This window comes from Stigmatopora argus, chromosome 10 (genome assembly GCF_051989625.1).
Source record: "Stigmatopora argus isolate UIUO_Sarg chromosome 10, RoL_Sarg_1.0, whole genome shotgun sequence".
Lineage (NCBI taxonomy): Eukaryota > Metazoa > Chordata > Actinopteri > Syngnathiformes > Syngnathidae > Stigmatopora > Stigmatopora argus.
The window spans coordinates 2012417-2038077 of record NC_135396.1 but is presented as its reverse complement, the minus strand read 5'-3'; the positions used below and the strand labels follow the sequence as shown (position 1 = coordinate 2038077).

At 38.7% G+C, this 25661-nt stretch overlaps 2 protein-coding genes across 4 annotated transcripts in view; both read left to right on the top strand.

The window, feature by feature from the left end:
- Window positions 1-9580, top strand: part of LOC144083617 (uncharacterized) — a 31955-nt gene extending 22375 nt beyond the window's left edge. The window contains exons 35-48 of the mRNA XM_077611599.1: window positions 268-430; window positions 532-605; window positions 1808-1968; window positions 2053-2170; window positions 2256-2440; window positions 3572-3620; window positions 4409-4540; window positions 4636-4971; window positions 5840-5937; window positions 6021-6097; window positions 6188-6255; window positions 7694-7722; window positions 7798-7899; window positions 8800-9580. Of these exons, the coding sequence (XP_077467725.1) occupies window positions 268-430; window positions 532-605; window positions 1808-1968; window positions 2053-2170; window positions 2256-2440; window positions 3572-3620; window positions 4409-4540; window positions 4636-4971; window positions 5840-5937; window positions 6021-6097; window positions 6188-6255; window positions 7694-7722; window positions 7798-7899; window positions 8800-9021 (1814 nt within the window). The 3' untranslated portion in view covers window positions 9022-9580. The remainder of the gene's footprint in view (window positions 1-267; window positions 431-531; window positions 606-1807; window positions 1969-2052; window positions 2171-2255; window positions 2441-3571; window positions 3621-4408; window positions 4541-4635; window positions 4972-5839; window positions 5938-6020; window positions 6098-6187; window positions 6256-7693; window positions 7723-7797; window positions 7900-8799) is intronic.
- Window positions 9581-13098: 3518 nt separating this feature from the next.
- scn3b (sodium channel, voltage-gated, type III, beta) lies at window positions 13099-24547 on the top strand. Of its 3 annotated transcripts, XR_013303588.1 has the most exons (7): window positions 13099-13390; window positions 13567-13756; window positions 16457-16635; window positions 16725-16953; window positions 19075-19213; window positions 23375-23468; window positions 24493-24547. XR_013303588.1 is itself a non-coding variant. In XM_077611634.1 (6 exons), exons 2-6 carry the CDS (start codon window positions 13702-13704, stop codon window positions 23379-23381), a joined length of 609 nt encoding a protein of 202 aa, XP_077467760.1. In that variant the 5' UTR covers window positions 13099-13390; window positions 13567-13701; the 3' UTR covers window positions 23382-24030. The 3 variants fall into 3 exon arrangements, 1 of the variants encoding a protein (XP_077467760.1); XR_013303589.1 differs by lacking the exon at window positions 24493-24547 and having other exon boundaries at window positions 16725-16940; window positions 23375-24030; XM_077611634.1 differs by lacking the exon at window positions 24493-24547 and having other exon boundaries at window positions 23375-24030.
- Window positions 24548-25661: the final 1114 nt, after the last annotated feature.

Below are 25661 nucleotides of genomic sequence, written 5' to 3'. Positions count from 1 at the left end.
TTAATCCAGTTCTTTTAATCAATTTATTTTAAAAAAGCAAAATATTATATCTAAAATGGTCCGGCCCCCGTGAAATCAAGTTGACGTTAAAGCGGCCCGCGAACCAACCCGAGTCTGACACCCCTGGTTTACAGTGTTGACATAGCACAACACCGTCCATTTATTTCACAACGCTACCCTAAACATTTTCTTCAAAGTGACAATTCCTATTACAACACTTCCCTGTTCTCATATTAAAGCGACCAGACGGCAATGTAATGTGTTCAGGTCTCCTGAGCGTGTTGTCAGCGTTCGTCGTGGCCGTCAGCATAACGGCTTTGATTATTTGGCCCGGCAAAGCCAACTTAGTCGCTCAGGGGAGGACGAAGCCCAGGTGGCGCAGCCTCGGCGACCCCCCTCGTCCTATGGAGTGCCCGTGCGGTGGAGACAAGTACGCTTTTTCAAATGAAAAATAATGCAATTGCTTGTTCCCTACCTCTGTGGGTTATTTTACAAATGGCTCTAAAATTCATTCGGCTTGTGTCTCTCCAGTTTCTGTGGCTTTCCGGGCCCTAGAAGTGCGGGAGAGGGAGCCGAGGCAGAGGAGCCCCTTATCTCCAAAGGCGGTGAGCCCCCTTACTTAAAATCAACGTAGGCGGAATGTATGCGCTGTATGCATAACTAGTTGGGAGCTTGTGGTCATGTTTAGGACAAAAAATTCAATGTATCTTACTGTAACACAAAGGCCTGTACGCCACTTGGGTTCCTATACAGTAGTTTCAGAAAAGCCCAAATTAACGTGGTGAGCACAAAGCTGTGCGATAGCTAGCTTTTTGCCATAATTACCTTAAAATCTAATGCATAGGTGTCAAAGTGGCGGCCCAGGGGCCAAATCTGGCCCGCCGCATCATTTTGTGTGGCCCGGGAAAGTAAATCATGAGTACCGACTTTCTGTTTTAGGATCAAATTAAAATGAAGAGTATAGATGTATATTAAATTTCCTGATTTTCCCCCTTTTAAATCAATAATTGCAATTTTTTAATCATTTTTTTTCAGTTTTTAGTTCAAAAATCGTTTTTTTTTTGCTGATTTTCCCCCTTTTAAATCAATAATTGAAATTTTTCAATCAATTTTTTTCTTTGTTTTTAGTTCAAAAATCATTTTGTAAAATCTAAAAATATATAAAAATATTTTCTGTTTTCCACTTTAATATGGAACATAATGATTAAAAGAGATTTTCCCTTACTAAGAAAAAAAGCTCATTTAAACACTTTTTTAGATCTATAAAAAAAAACGGAATATTCAGGGCTTTTGATCCAGTTCTTTCAATCCATTTATAAGAAAAATATCTAAATATTATATCTAAAATGGTCCGGCCCACATGAAACCGAACCAACCCGAGTCTGACACCCTTGATCTAATGAATGCTTTATAATAAGATTTGGGGTTCCTATTGGCAGATGATGGTTAAACATGGCTTAAAACAACAAATGAAATAAAACACCAAGCCAGCAGTGGCAGTGTAGTAAGCGAGTATTGACAATAAAAGTGCTTTTTTGCATTATTCATGCAGGTTGCTGGGACATTTTAGTGCCTGACGGTTGACTTAAAAGTCTAGAGAGCGTGACCAGGCAGTGTTTAAGAGCTTTCGCCTGTGTGATTGATCATAAAAATATAAAAAATAATGGCTGTTATCTTATGGAACTGAGGTGGTATTTTGATCTCTCAGGTGCCGTCATTGATTTTGATTGTGGTATTTATCATTATTACATGCACATTTTGAAAATCCACTTTGAGTAACGCTTTAAGCGGCACTTTTGTCGTGTAGGAATCGCATTTGCGTGCCGTGATTTGGAGGAGTTCAACGTTCGGACATTGTACGATAAACTGGAAGACCAGAACCTGCACGTGGCCTCCCAGTTGGCGCGCCATTGTAAAGACACGCAAGAGTTTTATCGCCGCATAAGCCAACAGGTTGAAGGCCTACAGGTGAGACTAAACTCTTAACACGTTGATGTTTATATAAATCCTTTTTTGGTCTTCTCAAATGACAAAGCATGTATTTTCTTCAAGAACGTCTTTGAGAACATGGATGCTGAAAAACTGAGCCTCCTAAAACAAATGTTGGCTTCCCAGAATGCTTTGAGAGACAAACCATGCAACAATATTGTGAAAAAGATGAATGACAAAGGTAAAATACATTTTAAATCCAAATTTTACATCCTTTTCCCCCTAAAAAATTCATGCCTTTTTTTCCCCAATACTGGTTTTCACAGCCAGTGAATCCACAGCATTATTGGAAGCTGTTTTCACATCTGCAGAGGCACTTTTATGTAAGCTGAACCGAGAATCCCAGCACGATGCCCAGGATCAGGGATCTCTTTTACATGTCCGGAGTCAGCCTGTTAATGCCAAGGAATTTGAACCGCAACCTCATTTTAGCCAGAACAATACTTTTCAGGTACATACTTTTGTCCACTCGGTCTTTGCTACATAACTCCTAACAACAACCTTTCGATTACAAATCGTCACATAACTGTCAATTAATAAGCTTTTCCCGTATTTTATACATTTTTTTGTGATCATTTCAAATTGTGTATGCCGTATAACAAGGGTGTCAAACTCGGGTTGGTTCGCGGGCCGCATTAACGTCAACTCAATTTTATGTGGGCCGGACCATTTTAGATGTAATATTTAGATTTTTTTAAATTGGATTAAAATCCCTAAATAGTCCGTTTTTATAGATCTAAAGCAATGTTTATTTGAGCTTTTTTTTCTTTGTAATGGAAAATTTATTTTAATCATCCTTCATTTAAAATGGAAACAATTCTTTTGTAATTATGTTCAATATTAAAGTGGAAAACTGAAAATGTCTATATATTTATTTTTAGATTTTACAAAACGTTTTTTGAACTAAAAACACAAAAGAAATAACATTGGATTGAAAATATTCAATGATTGATTTTAAATAGCGAAAAATCAGGAAATGTAATGTACATCTATCATCATTTGAATTTGATCCTGAAATAGAAACTCATGATTTACTTTCTCGGGCCGCACAAAATGATGCAGCAGGCCAAATTTGGCCCCCGGGGCCGCCACTTTGACACCGGTGCCGTATAACAACTTCTGTATGGGAAAAAAGGTAGTTTTTTTGTAAAACCATCACTACCCATTAATAGTCTATACCTTTATATTTATACCCTCTAATCCGGACCCTCCTGGTCACTGGTAGAAGACGAAAACGTCATCGTCGACTGCTAATATTGTCATGCTTTAAGCATGATATGCACACACTCATACTTCCACCTTTTCACTATATAAATATAGCGCGTCAGCAAGCAATGTGCCCAGACAGCTAAGCTGTCAGCGTCATACTGCAGCATCTACAGAATCTTGATTTTTTTGCATACTGATTGGGCACCCCGTCTACTTTGGGGAATTTTTTTGACTTTAAAGTGCGCCCTATGTGAGTAAATATGTGCTGCGTTGCATTTGTACATTTTTTTTATCACTTAATAAGGGGAATTGCAATAATTAATAAGGGGAGCAATTGGCCGAGTAAGGCGTCATGAAAATTTCTCATCACTAGGTTTCATCTACGGATTTGACCCAAACAGAAGCACCCCCTCATCATGCAAGTAAGTCTTACTGTTATTCATCATATACATATTTTAACATTTGCTATGGGAAATCCAGGTTTTTATTTTCAGCTAATATCATCCTTGAGAGAAAAGTAAGAAGGATGACTCGAATTAATGTACCATTAATGAGGAGTTGAATTGATGACTAGCCATCTCATCATGATCTAACCTTCGGTTTAGGAAGTGGCAATCCGTTAAGAGTTTAATATTCGCAATGTAACAGATCAGTGGTCATTTCAACTCCGCCATTTCCATCAATAATAATACATTGTCACTTCGACTGCCCAATTCATTGAACTTTCACAACCGCAACCCAAAATAACATACGTAGGGCTGAACATTTTTTAAACTGGATCTCCCAAAAATAAAGCCTTTGTTATTTCCATGCCATTACATCATGATCAGTCTGATTTGGATTGGATTGGATTGGATAACTTTATTCATCCGTATTCGGGAAATTTCATTGTGACAGTAGCAAGAAAAGGCATAGTTATAAGTTAGACAGTACAGTCAAAAGCCGCAGAACAACAAAGCAAAAACAAAAAGCACAAAGTACAAAGCAAATCAAAGTCAATGGGATCATCAAGAATCACCAAATAATTAAGACGGAAAAGCAGCAAAAACATGAACGAGCTACGGGTTTTGGTAGCAAAAACGGATAGACTCAAAAAGACGTAAAGTTGGACAAAAACTCCAAGCTATCCAAGCTTTCCAAGCTATTTTGAATGCAAGTTTGCATCTTTACATTAGCAAGGCCTGTACGTCTTTTGTTTGTTTTTCCTCAGTCCATACACACCGTGCGACTCCTCATCTGAGTGATGTCGATTTATCCAAACTCGTCATCATCTCCCCCTTGTATAAAACCCTCGAAGAAATTCACCAATCCCTCCAGAATCCGAGTCGGCCTCGTTCCAATGGTAAAATACTAAAACTCTGGTAAAACGCCGTAAATAAAGCCAAGCAGTTTACACAAAAGCTAAAAAGTCATCAACATTTTCCTCTGTTCTCACAGTTATCTCTACTTCATTCCAAGAGAACCCTGAAGTGCAACTCATTCCAACGGCGTTGGACAGCCTCTCGCCTCAGCATTCCGCCATTTTTCTTTTCGCTCGCTGGTTGATGGAGCTGCTTGAAAAAAGCCACCCGTCGCCCTGCTCCGTCCCCCTCATGCTGGCCAAGTCCTTCCCAATTTCGTCGCCTTGCGCCGATAACGGCCCGCTGGCGCATTGCCGCGAGGACTTTTATTTTGATGCCGGCCGTCAAGTTCTTTATCTGTCGGAGACGAAACTGGAGCATGTGGGGAGTTTTATGGCCACCGTTCTGCAAGCCATGGCTCACATAACATCAGGTGATCGGAAAATTACATGATAAAATGTGCTGGTCATCTTTGTGAACCAATGAATACAAGAATGGGATATTATTCCATTTTTTGTTAGTTTTTCTAGAGCAAGGGTGTCAGACTCGGGTTGGTTGATGGGCCGCATTAACGTCAACTCGATTTCACGTGGGCCGGACCATTTTAGATATAATATTTAGATTTTTTTTATTTTTATAAATGGATTAAAAGAACTGGATCAAAAAAATGAGTTTGACAGCCCTGACCTACTAAAATACACTGATAAAAATGCATTAAAAAAATCATAATTCAAATGCAAGATATCAAAATCTATCTGGATAAAAATCCCATCTCATCTCATTTTCTGAACCGCTTTCTCCTCAATAGGGTCGCGGAGGGTGCTGGAGTCTATCCCAGCTGACTTTGTGCCAGAGGCGGGGGACAAACACCCTTAATTGGTGGCCAGCCAATTACAGGGCACAAGGAGACAGACAACCAATCACACCAAGGGGCAATTTAGAGTGTCCAATCAGCCTACCATGCATGTTTTTGGAACGTGGGAGGAAACCGGAGTACCCAGAGAAAACCCACGCAGGCCCGGGGAGAACATGCGAACTCCACACAAGTGGACCCTCCTGGATTTGAACCCAGGTCCCCCACTGTGAGCCCAACACGCTAACCACTCATCCATCGGCCCACCCATCCTTAAGAAATCCCCACTATATAAATCACCAACATTTAAAGGCGCCTAGTTGCATTGCAGCCATAAAACTTGAAATCACCCCCTGTAAGATGTCAAAAATGGCGGTCCAATCCCCCCACTAGGTTTCTCCATGACTTCATTTCTTATTTACAACTTTATTTCTTTTTTTTAATTCAGGATACAACAACAAAACCTTCACTCACGCTCTCCATGATGCCATGTCAGTCCTAAGTCTAGAACTCTTCCACACATCTTTCAAACCGAGCACAGCAGAGGTACATCTCCGACGTCTCTCAATGTCACGGCTGATTTTCGTATATCGCGTGCTGATATTTGACGGAATCTCTTTTGACCGCAGGGTGCGCTGGGCGAGGAATTTGTCAAAATGAACGTTCCCCAAGGCACGCACTTTGCTGAGCATCTATTAGCTGCAAGGTGAACTTTGTGAACTCAAAAACTCCAAAGTAAGAGTCAGCTTTAATTTCTACTTGGGCATGAGATAACAACGCACTTTTCACCTTTCAGATGGGAGAAATACCAGCATGCCATGTTTGAACAGCTCCTTTTAAATCTCACTCCAAGTACGGAGACAGGTAAATACCACATTTGTTTTATTTATTAATTTTATTTATTTTTATACATATTAAATAATTAATGAGTGTCTACAGGTGCATCTTTTTCGGATTAGTTGTATTCCATGGGCTGATTTTTTTTTCCGGATCACAAAAGGAGGGCAATACTAACAGTTTGAATGACTATGGCTCTTTTTTAAACAAATTTTCAGATTTAAAATGCAATTGTGTGTTGTCGGAAAAATGACATTTCATCAAAGTTAACTCAATCTGTCCACCTATTGGTTCAATGTGCTCAAATTGTAATTAATTTGTCTATTTTTTGTTTATTACTGCATAATTTTACTCAATTTCATCAAAGTTAACTCAATCTGTCCCTATTGGTTCAATGTATGTACTTGAATTGTAATTAATTTGTCTTTTTTTTGTTTATTACTGCATAATTTTTACTCTGAAATACCTTCATTTCAAGAGCCCACATTATTCAATATATTAATGTTAAATATGATAAAAGACAGTAGTGTACCAGTGTTTATTCATTTTTATAATCCACGCAACTTTATGCAATTAAAATTGCATCTCCATTTCTGAACACAAATCCATACATAGATAAATACAGAGAAATAGAAAAAATATCTTTATTATCTGATTTAATGAACATGTAGTGCCCAAGTTGAAGAATATCAGAATAACCTTGATAATTTTTCACAATCACACCATTTTTAAAGGAAAACGTACTCTACTTATTATAAGTTCAAACTGCTAAATCAAATAGCAGACTTTTAGAATCACCGCTTTTAGCCATGAACATATTAATGTTAAACGCAATAATGGCTGACCTTGGCTTGTGTGATTCCTTAAAACAGAATATAAGATGAGAAGATAATGAATGAGATGAGCAGCAGCAATTAGGAGTTTGAAAGAGGATGTTGATCGAGCAAAACTGTTTCCATACGCACCAAATTGTCCCACTGTTTTAGTCAAACTCCGCCTACGCCTCCGGGTTGGCACGAGGCTCGCAGCACGCCGCGGCGTCAACTTTAGTTTCGAACGCTTACTTTAATTGTACCCGTTGGGAAATTGCTTTGCAGTGCAATCACGGGCCAATTTATTTCAACATTGCCATCTACCAAGTGACACGCACACAAACACTGAAAGATAAACATAACTACTTCATATTCATGCACCTCATCATCATAAATCTCTCATTTCTCCAGTGTACAATTGCACTGGACCATAAAAAAAATGCACAACCGAGGAGACGTGTTGCAAAACGGCGTTGAAATTCAAAGAAACAATGAATTAATGAGCCTCGTTCAATATTGTTCATGGCTAAAATATGCCGTGGCTTTATCACAAACACTCCTATCTTGTCTTTTTCATTCATTAAGATCCTGTTAGACAATTACCAGTATGACGTTAAGCCTTCTCACGTTGTTTTTCGGTTGTATTTTAACAGGATTACCAGCGTGTGGGACTCCCATGAGGGTACGAAACAGTGTGTGGGTGTTGCTAAAAAGTTGTTTCTATTTTCCAAACCCGTTAAAAGTTGATCTTTCCAAGGTGTCCGATGTGGAAGAGGAGATAGACCGCATGAATGAAGTTTTCTTGGAGCTCAGCGTGAAGCTAAATGTGTTAAAAACGGAGGCAGAAGACCAGTCTACGGTAGGAAGCTAAATAATTACTACCATTTAATCTATGCCGCTAGAGTACTTCATGTATTTAATGGAGAGCCAATGCAAGAGCAATCAAAAGTCGTATTACCACCCTGATAATTAAAGCTAATCATGACAAGTCCTGGCACAAATCCTCAAAATGCTCATTAAAGTTAATTCCCTGCTCCCCATTAGACACGTCGGCAAAAAGTGTGGCGGCTGTCAGAGCTGCTCATTAAGCGATACCGTGATCTTGGACACTTCAAACGTAGGCCGGTGTTATGTTTCCATTCGGCGGCTGTTGGTGGTGATGGACCTGTCTCGGCTGAACTTAATTATGCAAACACAACACTACATATAAAGTTGTGGTTAGGCAATGTTGACATCAGTTATAGAAAAATAAATGACATCAAATATACTGATTTAAAATCTTTGTGCTGGAAATCACGATGATCCTCTTCTTTGGCCAAGATGGCACAATAGCCAAAATTTATCCGATATATAGTAGTTTAAGCTCTGATATATTTATTTTGAATTGTCATCGGGGCTTCAAGGTCACGGGCATTAATTTTTGGTTTTGGCTCCTATGCATTACATACAGAAAATTTCATTTTTCAACATTTTGATACAAGAAATCCCAATTGCACTCACATCTTTCCAAATAACCTTTGCAGTTTTGATCGGCAGAAAACTGCAGCACATAAGAGTTGTTTTTTTTAACCATATGATTGATTTTTTTTGCAATTATTTTTATAGCCCCCTTGTATTTGATCTCATCAGTTTTGCACATATACCTTATATTGTATCTTGTTTCTTGGCCTTGACAAGCTCATTTTTCATTGTTATTCAGTGATTGAATCAGATTGCAAAAAAACTAAATCACATCATCACGTGTTGTGTCCCGTGGCAGAGGGCAGCTCCGCCGAGCCCGAGTCGTAATGGAACAATCCTGCTGGAAATGAAGAGACGCTATGTATGTCAGCGCCTTAATGAGCTCCAAACCACATTGGAGCGTATTAGGCAGCAGCAGCAGCAGCACCGGGGCGGGGGGTCCACTCCCGGCACGCCGGCGTGCAGCGGCGGAGCTCAACGGGCGCCGGCGGAAAGCCAGCGTGGAACCGACCAATCGTGATTCTCCAGCTGGCCGCAACCCACCGAGACAGAGGTCTCGATAAGATTGACCTTGAGGGTCATATTTCTTCACAACAAATGAGTGAGAATCCCCAGAGCCCAAACCTCGACACACTATTGGACGAGCACATTGCGACGTACAAAGCGCCATTTTTAAGAAGAATTGACAATCTACTGATCCCAAATTCGAACTGTTTACTTGAATTGAATAGAATTGAATGCTTTTATTGTCATTATACAATCATAATGAGATTTAAAGCTTCACCATCAAGTGCACAAATAAAAACAACAAACAAACAAAAAAATTAGCGATGAATAATAACAATGCATAATACATAAATAATCTAAAAAGGAGTAATAAATAAATAAGTAGTCAGATAATAAGTAGGGAAGTGCACAAATAACAACAGCAACAACAAACAAACACACCAATAAGCAAAAATACATAAATACATTATCAAGTAATAAATAAAGAACTAGTCAACATAATGAATAAGTAGTAGTCAACATAATAAAGAAGTAGTAGTCAACATAATAAAGAAGTAGTAGTCAACATAATAAAGAAGTAGTAGTCAACATAACAAAGAAGCAGTAGTCAACATAATAAAGAAGTAGTAGTCAACACAATAAAGAAGTAGTAGTCAACACAATAAAGAAGTAGTAGTCAACATAATAAAGAAGTAGTAGTCAACATAATAAAGAAGTAGTAGTCAACATAATAAAGAAGTAGTAGTCAACATAATAAAGAAGTAGTAGTCAACATAAATAAATGGTTATATAAATAAGGCTGTTTAATAGTGTTTGCTCCTATTTCAAACTAAAATATGGCTGTTTACTTGGTTTCTTTAATAGTCTTAGCTCCGATAACGATCTGAAATAATACACTCCATGACCCCCTTAACACTAGTTGCACCTGGCTACATAATTGTACACATACTGAGACAAAAATATAACACGAAAGGGCAGCACACTGGCCTGCTGTTGAGAACATCATAGAAGGGGAGGGCTAATAATGTCATAGTAGTATACGTATTAATATTATGCCTGCCTGGTAAGTCATGATAAAATCACAAATGCATATTATTTCACCAGTACTCCAAAAAAACTAACATTTTTTTTATTCAAGTCTTCAAATTCGAAAGTAAAAATGACTGAATTACTGAAAATTCAGAATATTTTCCATTTATATATTTTATATTAAATCATTTTTAAACTTATATTATTGAAATCAAACACCCATTTTGAACAAAAGTCAGCCAATCCATTTTCCCATTTAACGAACCAATTAAAAAATATTTTGACCGCCACCTGACCAAAATATTAGCATGGGCTATTCATTCTATTAGCATAAAATGATTTCAGACACAGCTTTTTAATTATGAGCATAGCCACTGAACAAATAAAAAAACTGCATCTCCTGGCAACACCATTGAAATCTACCATCACATTCTATTACGCCATTCCTCTATTATCCTCATAGTGGATACGAGCAAGCAAACCCAGCTGTTCTCAGACCAGCAGCAGACAACCAGTACACCAATCCATGTGCTCCTTTCCCAGTCCTGCCACAAGACCTTTTTAAATGACCTCCATTTCTTCCTACCACACCCTCACGAAGCCAATAAACCTAAACTAAATGAACACAAAACCCACTCCTATGCCTATTTGTTGTGCACCCCCTCACCCTAAAGGGTGATAACCAGCATATGTTCATGTATAATTAATAATCCTCCTCCTTGTTGGAAGGAGCCCTCATTAGCACCAATATGTTATCAGAGTGAGCGCAGATTCTCTGGTGACAAGTGTTACCGTGGCGGCTTCTCACAATAGAACAAAGGTGTCTGTGAGCCATGTCACGAGGTCAGGCAGAGCTAGTCTTCACCTACTATCTGTGTTTGTGTGTGTGTGTGTGTTTGTGTGTGTGTGTGTGTGTGTGTGTGTGTGTGTGTGTGTGTGTGTGGTGCCTATAGAACACTCTATAACAATACTTGCAGTGTGTCACTGAGATGTTTCCATCACTATTGCCTTCCCTCCACACTGTCCCAGACTGACGCTTTCATGATAATTAGGCTTGCTTGCTCCAATTTTTTTTTTTGGACACACATATGCTATTCTTAGGTGCTAACGGTCACGTATGTTAAGTACGCCACAATGGGTGCCCATACATAGTCCAGATTTTTTTCTGTTTAAAGGTGACCTTGTGTGGAATTCTGTTTTATTAGACGTGTATGCATGAGGTGGGTTGAAATGAGGGTGTGGTTTGGTTGAAGTGTGAGCTGTGTGGCTTGTGTTTTGATTGTAATTTCTTTTTGTGATTTAAACCGGCATGCAAACACTTTGACACCTGTGCATTAGAGTCGAATAGATTCATAATGACCGGACACCGCCTATGCTTTCTTATGACTAAAGAATCAATATGAAATCAATTTGGTTGCTAGGGTAATGATGCAAAGACCCTGTGTGAAGTACATACCTAAAAATTCAATTTCCCAGAATTCCCAGCTGCGCCTGAGACGTTCATGTCAATCCAACACGTTCCATCCACATCAATTGTGCTGTTGTCACGTTATAATCTTGAAATCCTTCCAAATCCCTGAAAATCTGCCTTTCTGTAGTTCAAACATGTTATTGGTACATAGTCACTGTATAGGAACACTTGAATTGTTCATTGAAAAAGTGGAAATGATCCCGAAACCCATTTGAATCCAATCTGTATGTTCATACTGTCACCAAGCAGGCTTCCTCAGTTGGTCACCATGACACTGCATCACTGTTGCTATGGTTTCTTTATCTCTAGGATACGTCTTAAATCATGCCTACCTTATTTAGTGTTCCCCTCAGATCCCCGGGAGGCTGATGTTTTTGCTGATTTAATCAGAGTGAGACTTCACATCAAGATCAGGGATATAAATAAAAACCTGATTTGAGGCCATTTCCAATATTTGCTCCCAGTTCTCTCCTAATCCTGCCATCACTGCACACTATTATCTCACAGATTAAACAATGTGCACCTCACATGAGCTCATGTGGGACTTGTCGCTTCATCTTCGAAACCCCCCAGTGGTCCGGCGCACACAGTTGAAGGATTATCACGATTTTAATCCAGATTTCTTCAAGTCATGGAGGATAAAATGAATCCTTTGTGTTTAGGCCTACATAAACATCCATTAGTTATCCTTCCAATTTACTGTGAAGCAGGGGTGGCAAACTCCCATTTTTTGCAGATGGCCACGTCCTAGTTTCGATTTGTGTCTTCCAAATAGGCTGCCAAAATTAATCGATGAATGAATTGACGGATTTCCCGATCGTGTTGCTCGATTGATTATTTTTGGACATTTAAATTAGTACAAATCTCCAGTCCAGTCATATCCTCGTGTTTTAATAACCATAATTTGGAGCATATCTTTTAATTTTGCATATTTTGACGACGGATTATAATTGTTTCGGATTTTCCAGATGAGTTTCTTAATATTGTTTTATTTTATTTATTATTATTATTTATTTTATGTTTTTATTTTTTTATGACAATGTGCAAACACATGAATAGGAATATTTAATGCCTTTATGCTTTCATAAAACATTGTATGCACATTCACAACTCTTAAAAAAATTGTTTTATGTTTTCTTGCATTGTAAAATGTATGTTCATATTTATGTCCAATCAGCGTTTCATTTATGCCACTATTATTGAATTAAAAAATAATAATGTCTTTCCAAAAACACATTAATAGGAATATTTAATGCCTTAATGCTTTCTTAAAACATTGTATGCACATTCACGACTCTTAAAAAAGCATATTCTTTTATATTTTCTTGCATTATAGAATATATGTTCATATTTAAGTCCAATCAGCTTTTTATTCATGCCCCAACTATTGAATTAAAAAATAATATGGTAATATAGTCTGTAATGAATATATTTGACCTGGTATTTTGGAGAATGCAGTATTTAAAATGTTTCTTTCTAACAGTTTGACAAAAGGTATCAAAAAGATCTTAATTATCAAATAATCAAACAAACAGCTGAATTTAAATGGCAAAACAAATGTGCGATTGCACATCTGTTATGGAGTGGGTGTTTACGCATGCGCACAGGCGACGTTAAGTCTCGGAAAACAAAAGCAAGGGCGAGAGAAAGAAAGAGATCATCCCCAGGAAATTCATCGTTTAATTGCCCGAATAGACTTTTAAACAACTATAATCTTGATCGATTTTCTTCGAGGCTTTACAAGAGACAGGTGGGGTGCTTGTTTATCGGTGTCAAGAGCGCAAATCTCGGGGAGAAGCCACAGGTCCTGAGCGGTGGGTGTTTCACTCCACTCTTTCCGCTGCTTGTTTGGGAACACACTGCAAACGAATGAGCCCGACAGGTGAGCGCATTTTAGCTAATTATGCCGTAAAAATCAACGTGCTTTGGTTACATTTGGTGTTTTATCGTGATTCAAGCGTATAGACAACCAAAAAATGTCAACATCGTTTCCGAAACATGTTTAAAAAGTTGATATTTTGTAGTGCGTGTCCTCAAGTTGAAGGTTGTGATTGTCAGCCTCGTGGACGGACGTGAGCTGCGCGCGCATCTTCGCCGAGGAGAGGCGCTGTCCAGGGTCCTGAAGACGCACGTCGAATTCCTGGCCCATCACGTGTTGTCATCAAGTTTTGACTGCAACCCAACAAGCCCAACATGCAGACTACGGACAAGATTAATCTTCAAACAATAGTCCTTTTGGTCTATTTGGGTAAGTAGAAAACTATAGATGACATTATGCATAATAGTCTTATATTCATCAAAATTGTCCATGTAGATTATTACCCAGTAGCGATAGATACATTTCACCTAGATAGAAGAAACTGTTTAAAAAAGTTGAGGTACAACACCACATTCTGAAGCTCTTACTTCGGTCTCCACATGCAAAATACTATGGTCAGTAGTTTTAATATATGAAATGTAAATATTTCGAGAGGTAAATTGCGTTTACGGGAGATATCCGAGTCGCTTATCCCCACAAGGGTCGTGGGGGTGCTGGACCTTCTCCTATTCATTCTTTGATTACTGTGTAGAGCACATGTGTCAAAGTGTCGGCCCGGGGGCCAAATCTGGCCCGCCGCATCATTTTGTGTGGCCCGGGAAAGTAAATCATGAGTGCCAACTTTCTGTTTTAGGATCAAATTAAAATGAAGGCTATAGATGTATATTAAATTTCCTGATTTTCTCCCTTTTAACTCAATAATTGTCATTTTTTTAATCATTTTTTTCTGTGTTTGTAGTTCAAAAAGCATTTTGTAAAATCTAAAAATAAAAAAAGCTAAAATAAACATTGTTTTAGATCTATAAAAAACTGAATATTCAGGTATTTTAATCCAGTTCTTTTAATCCATTTATTTAAAAAAATCTAAATATTATATCTAAAACGGTCCAGCCCACGTGAAATCAAGTTGACGTTAAAGCGGCCCGCTTTACCTAACACTGAAGTTTGATTCCTGAAATGGTAAATTGAGAGTTCTTTTATTCAGGGCTTTTATTGACACGTTTTATCGTGCCCAAAGCGCCGTATAGATATATTTTTCAAATGTAGACGCCTATGTTTGAAAATCAAAGCTCTAATCATGAGGATAATATTCCCTCCCCCCATCTGTATCACTTTGAAATCCTAGCCATGCGACCATTAGCGAGCGGCAGACAATAATGGCTGCCGGGATGAAACCTTCCATGCACTCAAATATCAGTTTTGCTAAGACCATAACACCGACTTCATCGATCCAAACTTTGTGGATGCTTTCAAGAAATGATGCAAACTGATTTTAAAAAGTTCTTCCCATATAAATGTATTCCCTCAATACTAAACTTTGCAGATTATGAAGTAATTCTGTGACTTATCCCATATTATATTAAATTCCCCAGGCTTTCTGTGCTGCTTTTCCCTCTGCGTCTGCATGAGAAATGATGAAATCAATGTTGTCAGAGTCTGCCTTTGGGGGGTCTTTGGGTTATATAATTGTACACTACCCAGTCACACAAGAGACATCCATGTGGAACACTCGTACACGCCGCCGCCGTCACATTCCACTCTGGAAGACATCCGTCTTTGCCTTCATCTCTCGCTTTATTTACCCCCGTACATCTTTTTCTACTTTATCCCGTCTCCTCCAATTCCACAGTCATCTTATTTTTCCTTCTCCTTCAGGTCCTGCTATATTGTCCTGCCCCTTTGAAGCAATACTAATGGGTAGAGGCTATCATTAGTGCTTACTGGCCTGGATAAACTGGGATTTGCGATCAACTACTGAGAGTCAAGGCCTTTCCCATTGCTCACAGAGCTGGAAAATTGAGTGGACGTCACTTTAATGCTTACTGAGCTTTGCCATTTGCTCCAAATTAGATTTAGTGTGGACTGTACGCCGGCCAAGATCGATCCGTGTCCATTGAACAAAAGGCCTGAGCCTTTATTTTTATTCTTAAATCATTAATAATTTGTCTTTTGTATTATTTCAGTCGTACACTGTGACATAGACAATATAATTCCTTATTTTAGTGATAAATTATGATAAATGCATGTTATTTAAGTGTGATTTTGACATGGTGGTTAGTACTATACTCCAAAACCGTTATGAAAATTGAGGACTGTTATTGCCCAGATGTGTAAATGTTTTCATTCTGGATTAGAGCAGGGGTGGCAGACATGTGGCTCTCGAGCTGCATGCGGCTCTTTTCTTCGTATCATATTTTTTATATACTGTGGGTCTTTTCTTATTTTTATTCTCTCTTAAAACACACTCCAGTTCATCAGTGTCCATCAAAAACAAATAATAAATTACATTTTAAAAATAATTTGACAGATTTTGTTATGCTGCTCCTGAGGTAAGGTGTGGCTCTTTGACTCTCACAGTTTAAAATTTTTGCTCTTTGTGTCTAACTCACCTGTGTCAAAGTGGTGGCCCGGGGGCCAAATCTGGCCCGCCGCATCATTTTGTGTGGCCCGGGAAAGTAAATCATGAGTGCCGACTTTCTGTTTTAGGATCAAATTAAAATGAAGAGTGTAGCTGTATATTAAATTTCCTGATTTTCCCCCTTTTAAATCAATCATTGTAATTTTTTAATCATTTTTTTCTGTGTTTTTAGTACAAAAATCATTTTGTAAAATCTAAAAATATATTTAAAAAAGCTAAAATAAACATCGTTTTAGATCTATAAAAAACTGAATATTCAGGGCTTTTAATCGAGTTCTTTTAATTCATTTATTTTAAAAAATCTAAACATTATATCTAAAATGGTCCCACGTGAAATCAAGTTGACGTTAAAGCGGCCCCCGAACCAACCCGAGTCTGACACCCTTGGTCTAACTTGTTCGCCACCCCTGCATTAGAGGGTAGTAAACCCCAAATTTTCATGCCATACTTTTGCTGGGCGATGATAAAAACGCTCTAATTTCCGATTCCAGTTCACTTAAGCGAACCAGTCTGCGTGGAAGTGCCTTCAGAAACCACTGCAGTTCTTGGAAAGATGATGAAGCTGACTTGCATCTCTTGCTTAAAACGCGAGGAAGTCAAAGCCAAAACCTACGTGGACTGGTTCTACATGACCAATCTGGACCAAGATCCCACACCTGAAAAAAACCCTGTAGGTTGCCCCCTTATATCATTTACTGAAACAAAGAGTAATCTTAATAAAACTAAACTGAATATCTCATTTCTCTTTTGTTTTTCTAGATCTACAAGTATGAAGGCGATGCTCCAACGGCCTTAGATGGACCTTTCAAAGGGCGCCTGGTGTGGAACGGAAGCCAAGACCTTCAAGATCTCTCCATCAGCATCGTCAACGTCACCTACAACGACAGCGGCGTTTACGAGTGCCACGTGCTTCGCGTGTTTGAGTTTGACTCCTTCGCTCCGTCGGCACTCGTCGTGAAGAACATCACATTGAAGGTGATAGAAAAAGGTGCGCCTCTTTATTTTCGTATTTAAAATACACAAGGAAGGAACAAAATATAGCAAGGGTGTCAGACTCGGTTGGTTCGCGGGCCGCTTTAATGTCAACTTGGTTTCACGTGGGCCGGACCATTTTAGATATAATTCGATTTTTTTTAATATAAATGGATTAAAAGAACTGGATTGAAAGCCCTGAATATTCATTTTTTTATAGATCTAAAACAATGTTTATTTTAGCTTTTTTATTTATATTTATATTTTACAAAATGATTTTTGACTTAAAAACACAGAGAAAATTGATTAAAAAATGACAATTATTGATTTAAAAGGGGGAAAATCAGGAAATGTAATATACATCTATATTCTTCATTTTAATTTGATCCTAAAACAGAAAGTCGGCACTCATGATTTACTTTCCCGGGCCACACAAAATGATGTGGCGTGCCAGATTTGGCCCCTGGGCCGCCACTTTGACACATGTGAAATATAGTCACACTGGAGTATAATTTTTTTTTTTTTGGGGAGGTCAATTGTTTATTTTAGCAGAAACCAAGAACAAATATACATTGGCCTAAAAATGGTCAAATGGCTAAATAGCCCTCTGTAACATACCTTATTTTTAAGATAATTATAGCTTTAAAAACAACATAACAGGCTGTCGGTTGCCAGAGAAAAAAAAATCATGTATAGGTCACACTTGAGTATTCGTTGGTTGGAGTTTCAGCCAAACTATGAAATAAGTGTGAATTATAATCTGGAAAATATGGCACTTTAAAAGCGCTATTTAGATTTTACAATGGTGTCACATCGCCTCTTTAATCAGTCATTGAGTTTAACAAACGAGATGCATTCTGCTTTCTGCATCCTTTGCTTGCATCCCAATCTCTTCACCACATCATCTATTCTAAAACTTTATTCCAAAAAGAAATATATTTATTGGCTCAAAGAACAGAATACATTTGAACCTATTTTCATCATGACGCAATCCTCAATTGCTCATGTTGAAGTCATTATTATATTTATTAGAGCAAGATAAGCCAATGGTTCTGTGCTCACAAATCGACTTTATTTACTGTAAAATACAATCAAATCACAATTGTAATAATCCCTCATGTTCTTTACACGGTAGGACACTACTATGTTCCAGTAATGATGTTCGTTGTTGTCAAAGAGATTATGCAACCCGCAGCAAAAGTGTATGCGTGTGCATGTGTGTGTGTGTGTGTGTGTGTGTGTGTTTGTGTGTGTGTGTGTTTGTGTGTGCTTTGCAATGTAGGAGATTAAATGACAACAGGCTCTATTTGCAGAGGCTTCAGATTCACATCACACCCAGAAATTTGCCACCTTCCTTTCACTGGCACTCTTTCTCACTGTGTCGACTTTAGATATGATTAAGAAGTTCTAATCAGACAAATATAAGCAGTTACACATTTTACATAGTCATATCTAACCTTTAAAACGAGGCATCAATCATCTCATTTGAATAGTTAAAGGCTATTTTATAGCTTATATATGCATATTGGCGAGACAGTGATTGAGCGTTTAAGTGTTTAGCTTGTGTGGGTTTTGTGCGGGTATCTCGGTTTCCTCTCTAATCCCTAAAACATGGCGGTCGAATACTATGAATTGACCCTAAGCGTGAGTGGGAGCGTCAATGGTTGTTTTGTCTCAGTGCGACATGTCATTGGCTGCCCACAATTGGCAGGGATAAACTCCAGCACCCCCATAAGTGAGGATAAGCCATAGGGAAAATGATTTTTTGCACTTTGAGCAGATAATGAAAGAGATAAGCTACTCGTCTTCCAAACAAATACGGTCAGAGATCTTTGTAAATACAAATTAAAAAAAAAAACATCTATGTATTTCCATTATTTTTTTGTAATTCTACATAATAAATTGCTCCGCCATCCATCGTTCCATTTTCTCCAGGTGAGAGTCTCAGAAAATGTAGTTTTTTAAAACTAAAGAAGAAAAGCATGGTTTCAATCCGTCCTCCATGTCAACAGCGTTTGAATTCATCTTATTAATATTGACCGTTAATAGTGTCCATTGCACGTTCTTTCGAAATATGACAATGAGCATTCAATGTACGGAATAAAATATTTGGCGCTGCTTTTTTTTTCTCCCACAGCCAGCCGGGACGCCACCGCCCTTTACTCCGAGATCATGATGTACTTGCTCCTGATCTTCTTGACCTTCTGGTTGCTGGTGGAGATGGTGTACTGCTACCGCAAGATCTCCAAGTCCGACGAGCTGCTGCCGGACGCCGGGTGAGTTGCAAAAAAAATGTGTCGGTAGGAAGCGTCAAAGCCAAAAATAAGATGACATTTAAAAAGAAATCGCAGAGTGATGATGCTGCAGTTTTATTTTGCAAGGCGGGTCATTCCAAAATGCATTCATTTTCTGAACCACTTTATCCTCACACGGGTCGCGGGGGGTGCTGGATCCTATCCCAGCTGACTTCGGGCCACAGGCGGGGGATAAACACCCTGAATTGGTGGTCAGCCAATCACAGGGCATGAGGAGAAAGACAACCAATCATACCTAGGGGCAATTTAGAGCATGCTTTTGGAATGTTGGAGGTAACTGGAGTACCCGGAGAAAACCCACACAGGCCAGGTGAGAACATGCAAACTCCACGCAGGTGGACCCACCTGGATTCGACACAGAACTGTGAGGTCGACACGTTAACCGCTCAACCGCTGGGCTACAATCTTACATATTTACATATATATGTTAATTAACATGAATATGTTCATTAGTATTATTATTAAATTAATCAAACTCAAAAGAGGAGGAAATTTTATTTTCCCACATTTAAAATTCCACTTACAAAATATTGAAACGCGCTGTTTATTCAATCATTAAATAGGTTTTCCTAAAACCAAATTAAAAAGAAACTATATAACTAGGGGAAACGCATGCTTGAATTTCTATTAAAATGCTTTTATTTTCTGCACCAATGACAGCAAAGCTAAATTAGTAAGGATTTGCAACTGTGGTTATTTCAAATACACAGCCAACCTATAATGTTATGAATTCATAATTGAGCTTAACGATGACCTGATAAAGCGTGGGTCTAATATTAATGAATATTTAGAACACATGTGTCAAAGTGGCGGCTCGGGGGCCAAATCTGGCCCGCCGTATCATTTTGTGTGGCCCGGGAAAGTCAATCATGAGTGCCAACTTTCTGTTTTAGGATCAAATTAAAATGAAGAGTATAGATGTATATTAAATTTCCTGATTTTCCCTCTTTTAAATCAATAATTGTCATTTTTGAATCCTTTTTTTCTGTGTTTTTAGTTCAAAAATCATTTTGTAAAATCTAAAAATATATAAAAAAAAACTAAAATAAACGTTGTTTTAGATCTATAAAAAACGGAATATTCAGGGCTTTTAATCCAGTTCTTTTAATCCATTTATTAAAAAAAAAATCTAAATATTATATCTAAAATGGTCCGGCCCACATGAAATCGAGTTGACACCCGTGATTTAGAAGAAAAGTAGAGAAGTGATGACTTGTTTTTTTGCCAGAACTTTGAATTCCAAATGTTTTCTCATTCTGGAGCGACCAATGCAAAATATAGGAACAAATTCGGTAACTAGGAATAGAGACTCGGAATAGATGAATCGACTTTGCCACCATTCTGTGAGTAAACTCTCTCTCAAAATCATCCAGGAAAGACTTTAGCTCAACCATGTCCTTCGCGGAGATAAGAAATGAAGAAAACGTCCGGATGGATGGCTTCCTCGTGTCGTATCTTACATCTAATTGACACTACATCGCGACATGATAGGTGTTGTTTTTGTGTGGCTTGGCTTTTCGCAGATGACATCCGTCATTTTGACGTGTTAAAAAGCCAGGAAGTCGTTGACAATCAAATCGAGGCTCGAGAGCGAACAGCTGACGGAGCTGAGAAGAAAGCAGTCAAACGCATAGAAAGAAGTCATTGAGTCCGCAACGCATCTGTTTGGAACCCTCGTGCGACAGTCATCCGTCTTTTCACCATGCGCCAAATCAATCTCTTAAGAAGGCGTTGACAATGAAGGCCTGCGCCAGACAATTTGCTGCATCACACATTTTTCATGTTTGTTCGGATAGCAAAGATACAAAGGAAGATGTACTACATTCAAAAAGTTTCTCTACTATTTTCGGTATTGGAAGAACCCAGCAAAAATACATTTTTTTTCTGGGGTCCTGGGTTCAAATCCAGGTTGGTCCACCTGTGTGAAGTTTGCTTGTTCTGTTCGAGCTTGCGTGGGTTTTCTCTGGGTACTCCAGTTTCCTCCAACATTCCAAAAACATGCATGGTAGGCTGGCCGGCTTTTCTGTCCTGGGTTCAAATCCAGGTTGGTCCACCTGTGGGGAATTTGCATGTTCTCCTCAGGCTTGCGTGGGTTTTCTCTGGGTATTCCAGTTTCCTCCCACATTCCAAAAACATGCATGGTAGGCTGGTTGGCTTTACGGTTCTGTGGTCCTGGGTTCAAATCCAGATTGGTCCAGCTGTGTGGAGTTTGCATGTTCTGTTCGAGTTTGCGTGGGTTTTCTCCGGGTACCCCGGTTTCCTCCCACATTCCAAAAACATGCATGGTAGGCTGGTTGAACACTCTAAATTGCATGTGTATCATTTGTGAGCGTGAATGGTAGGCTGGTTGGCTTTACAGTTCTGGGGTCCTGGGTTCAAATCCAGGTTGGTCCACCTGTGCGGAGTTTGCATGTTCTGCTCGAGCTTACGTGGGTTTTCTCCAGGTACTCCGGTTTTCTCCCACATTCCAAAAACATGCATGGTAGGCTGGTTGGCTTTACGGTTCTGGGGTCCTGGGTTCAAATCCAGGTGGGGTCCACCTGTGTGGGGTTTGCATGTTCTGCTCGAGCTTACGTGGGTTTTCTCCAGGTACTCCGGTTTCCTCCCACATTCCAAAAACATGCAAAGTAGGCTGGTTGAACACTCTAAATTGCATGCGTATCATTTGTGAGCGTGAATGGTTGTCCGTCTCCTCGTGCCCTGCGATTGGTTGGCCACCGCCTAATGCCCGAAAGTCAGCTCCAGCACCCCGCGTGACCCCTTTGAGGATAAAGCGGTTCAGAAAATGAATGAATGTTTTCCCCTTTTAAAGGAATCTCGCTTTTAGTCTTCGAGGTTCCACGCTCTCGTAAAAAAAAAAAAAAAAACTACGAAAACTACTACGAAACTTAATAAGTATTCAAAGCACTATCTCCTCAATGTTTTGCTGATGCACTTTAGTTAGCTACAGATACGTAATCTACCAAACATTGTATTCCCGGCGCTTCCACACCTAAAGGCGTACAAAACTAATTGAGCCAAAGTTGTCCATGTGCAAAGTGATGGAACGTTGACAGAAGGGTAATTGTTATCCGTTCCTCCAGCTGAGACGGTTCATAGACCGCGCCGTTATCGATCTTCCCGATACGGCGAACAGACCATTCTAAGCGAACGCAAGCCACAGCTGCAGAATTCCCAGGCTTTATTCCGTCAACTGCTGGTTTTGTGTTGTGACAGAAAACTGATTTGACGGCTGTCCGTCCGTGAGGACAAGAAATATGAGGTTATCAATAGCAAGACCTGCCTGCACCCATACAAAATCCGCCAGTAATCTAAGGATACTACATCGATTTTTTTTTAGATGTGCCATAGGGATCAGGAGGGGAGGAATCGATGATCTGAGACTTCACATTGTTTTCTCAGAGAACAAAAACAAAAATATTGAGCACTGTGTCGTATTGTTTTGCTGTTTTCAAACATTGTAAGCACACACGTTATATGATGAAAAGAGAAGGGTAGGGTCAAAGGTCATAGATATCTGCAATTTGTTAGGCACAGGTCTTTTTTGGTTGATATCTGGGTTCATCTTTTTTTTCCATGTGGTATTGAATAGTTTTTTCTGTAACGTATACAAATTTAACCAAATGGTAATCAAACTCTTATGGCTTTAAAGATAACCTTTATGCATCAAATTATAACAATTGTGTCTCGATACTGCATGTCTGCAAAACATAGGTTTTATATATATATGTATGTATATGTATGTGTATATGTATATATATATATGTATATATATGTGTGTATATATATGTGTGTATGTATATATATTTATGTGTGTGTATGTATATGCATATATATATATATATGTGTGTGTGTGTATATATATATATATATATATATATATATATGTATGTGTGTGTCTGTATATGTATATATGTATGTGTGTGTATGTGTGTATGTATATGTATATATGTGTGTATATATATATATATGTATAAATATGTGTATATATATATATATATATATATATATATACATACACATACATACACACATATATACGTATATATATATATATGTATATATATGTATATATATGTATATGTATATTAATATTTCTCTCTTTATGTCCTTCCCTGCCAGGTATTGACAGAAAGAAGTAAAATTTTGAACTAGCATCAGCGCTAACCGAGTCCTGCCCAAGTGATGCCGTTTCCCTGCGAAGAGCCCAAAAAATGTCAGTTTTTTACCTTTCCATGCTAAACTCAAGTGCCCTCGATAGTAGTAACATGACTAAAAATATGATATGTTTGTCACGTGAGATTATTTTGGATTACTTCTGTCATTTGGACCCGTTATCAATAGTTACCACATGCTACTTACTGCTAGGCAGCTTTTTAATTTGCCATATTTTATAAAATGTCAAGTCAGGTTTTAATAATATCGGCGAGTGTATTTTCTAATTAAAATCACACTGCTTTTTTATTGCTGCCGTGTATATGTATCGAGAAATGGGATTATCTTCCCCCTGCTGTCTTTCTGATGCTTTTTAATTGATCCCCCTTTATTCTTTCTGTAAATATTTAATAGAATCGCAGCATTTGTTGCCGGTGTTGCACAACTCGTAAAGGGTTTGTAACTACGTTGGAATATTTAGCGCATATTTTTTCCGATTCTTGTTCTGCAAATCTTTGAGTAAATGCCACTAATTTCCACGTGCGTTGTCCGTGTTTCCACTGAAATATTGTTACGTGAGATATGTGAGTTAAAATGCCACTTAGATAAGAATTGGAAAGCAACCGCCTCGAGTTTGGGTGTGTTTGTTTTTTTTATTTGATTTTTTTTCCAGTGCAGAGTCAAACTGTCACTATCATAAAACAAAATGATATCGCCATTTTATCTCTTACACAAGTGTACGGCGGAAAAAAAAACTTACTTCTCGCTTTAGACCCATAACATTTAATGCTCGATTTTTTTGGGGAGCGGCACGAGATCTTGTTGACGATAAAAATGCTTTTTATTCACATCAGTCGAACACTATTGGAAAAGTCACTTTTTCTTTATTTAAAAAATATATAAGTGAGCAAGTGGCATCCCTAAAAAATAAAAATGACTAAAATGTTAAAAACTAAATAAAACAAAATACAAACCAATGCACTGTACTTATGACCAAGATAACACTCTAAAGATGATTTATTTATTATTTTAATTGAATGAACTCATCTTTCACCCATAGATTTTACCAAATGCACATGTTTCAGGGCCATAAAGATGAATAATCGCTGTCAACCCTCCCAATCAGAATGGATTGGACATCTAGCACGGTCATTGTCAAGCTATGAGGTAAACAAGTGCTCTATAAAAGGTTTTTTTTTAAAGTAGTTTTATAAATCTGGCTAGAAGGATGCAAAACTGACCCGAGCAAAGATGGATACAGCATCCTCTGTTGTCACGGCGACAGAAGACGGTCCATTTCATGGCGGAATGATGATCACACGACATAGTTTCGTAACAAAAACACATTTTTCTACCTCATACTTTATTTTTCCAGACTTTTGAAGGACTCTTGCATTTCTTCCGGACCAGATCCATCGCCCCCAAATAAACAGGTGAACTAACAGGTACGCCATCCCCACCGCCATCCATCAAGTCCCCAAAAATTGCTTATTGATTGCGCAACACGGCCCTGATTCGGCACCCTCATCACTCCTTTCCTCCTAACGCCTTCCGCCCAGCAATATGGCTGACGCACATCCCAAAACCCATTTCAATTAAAGCTGAAAACGGCTTCTCATCAGCCAATCAGACAAGCCGTGAGTAGAAACAACCCGATTTGGAGCTTTTCTCAGCCTTTCTCACTCATGCCTAGATCAATATGGTCGTTACTAAGACAACCCGGAGCAATTTTACTCTTTAATTACGTATTAATCCTACCATTATGTCACCGGTCTCCATCCATGAAGGGGGTTTGTCTCCCTCTAGTGTAATGTCACATCAGGCCTATACAGTGGTACCTCTACATACGAGCAGCTCTACCTACGAGATGCTCGAGATACGAGAAAAATTTCGAGCAAATAATTTGCTCTAGATACGAGAAAGATTTCGAGATGCGAGAAAGCAAGGTGGCCATGACATGAGAGGCTGTTTATCATTGTAGCACACTGTCTTTTTTTGCCGCATCTCTTTCATGTATAACAGATATCTACGAGCACTGAATGGTTTCTTCACACGAGTTTATCCTACACATGGACCAGAAAACGCACAACGCGGATAGGCGGGCAAAAAGAGGGCTTTCTGGGTAATGAAGTGTACGCGTGCACACAACACCGATAGCCATTGGCACCCTTTCTCAGAATAAAACTTCATTACCCACAATCAATACGTGCGTAGGGTGTTATTCCTTCGTTAGCCTGTTAGCTCCCGCGATCGC

Coding starts and splice junctions, on each gene's coding strand:
- scn3b (XM_077611634.1), top strand. CDS start 13,702: ATGCAGACTACGGACAAGATTAATCTTCAAACAATAGTCCTTTTGGTC. Junction 16,636..16,724: donor CCACACCTGAAAAAAACCCT/GTAGGTTGCCCC, acceptor TTGTTTTTCTAG/ATCTACAAGTATGAAGGCGA. Junction 16,954..19,074: donor ATTGAAGGTGATAGAAAAAG/GTGCGCCTCTTT, acceptor TTTCTCCCACAG/CCAGCCGGGACGCCACCGCC.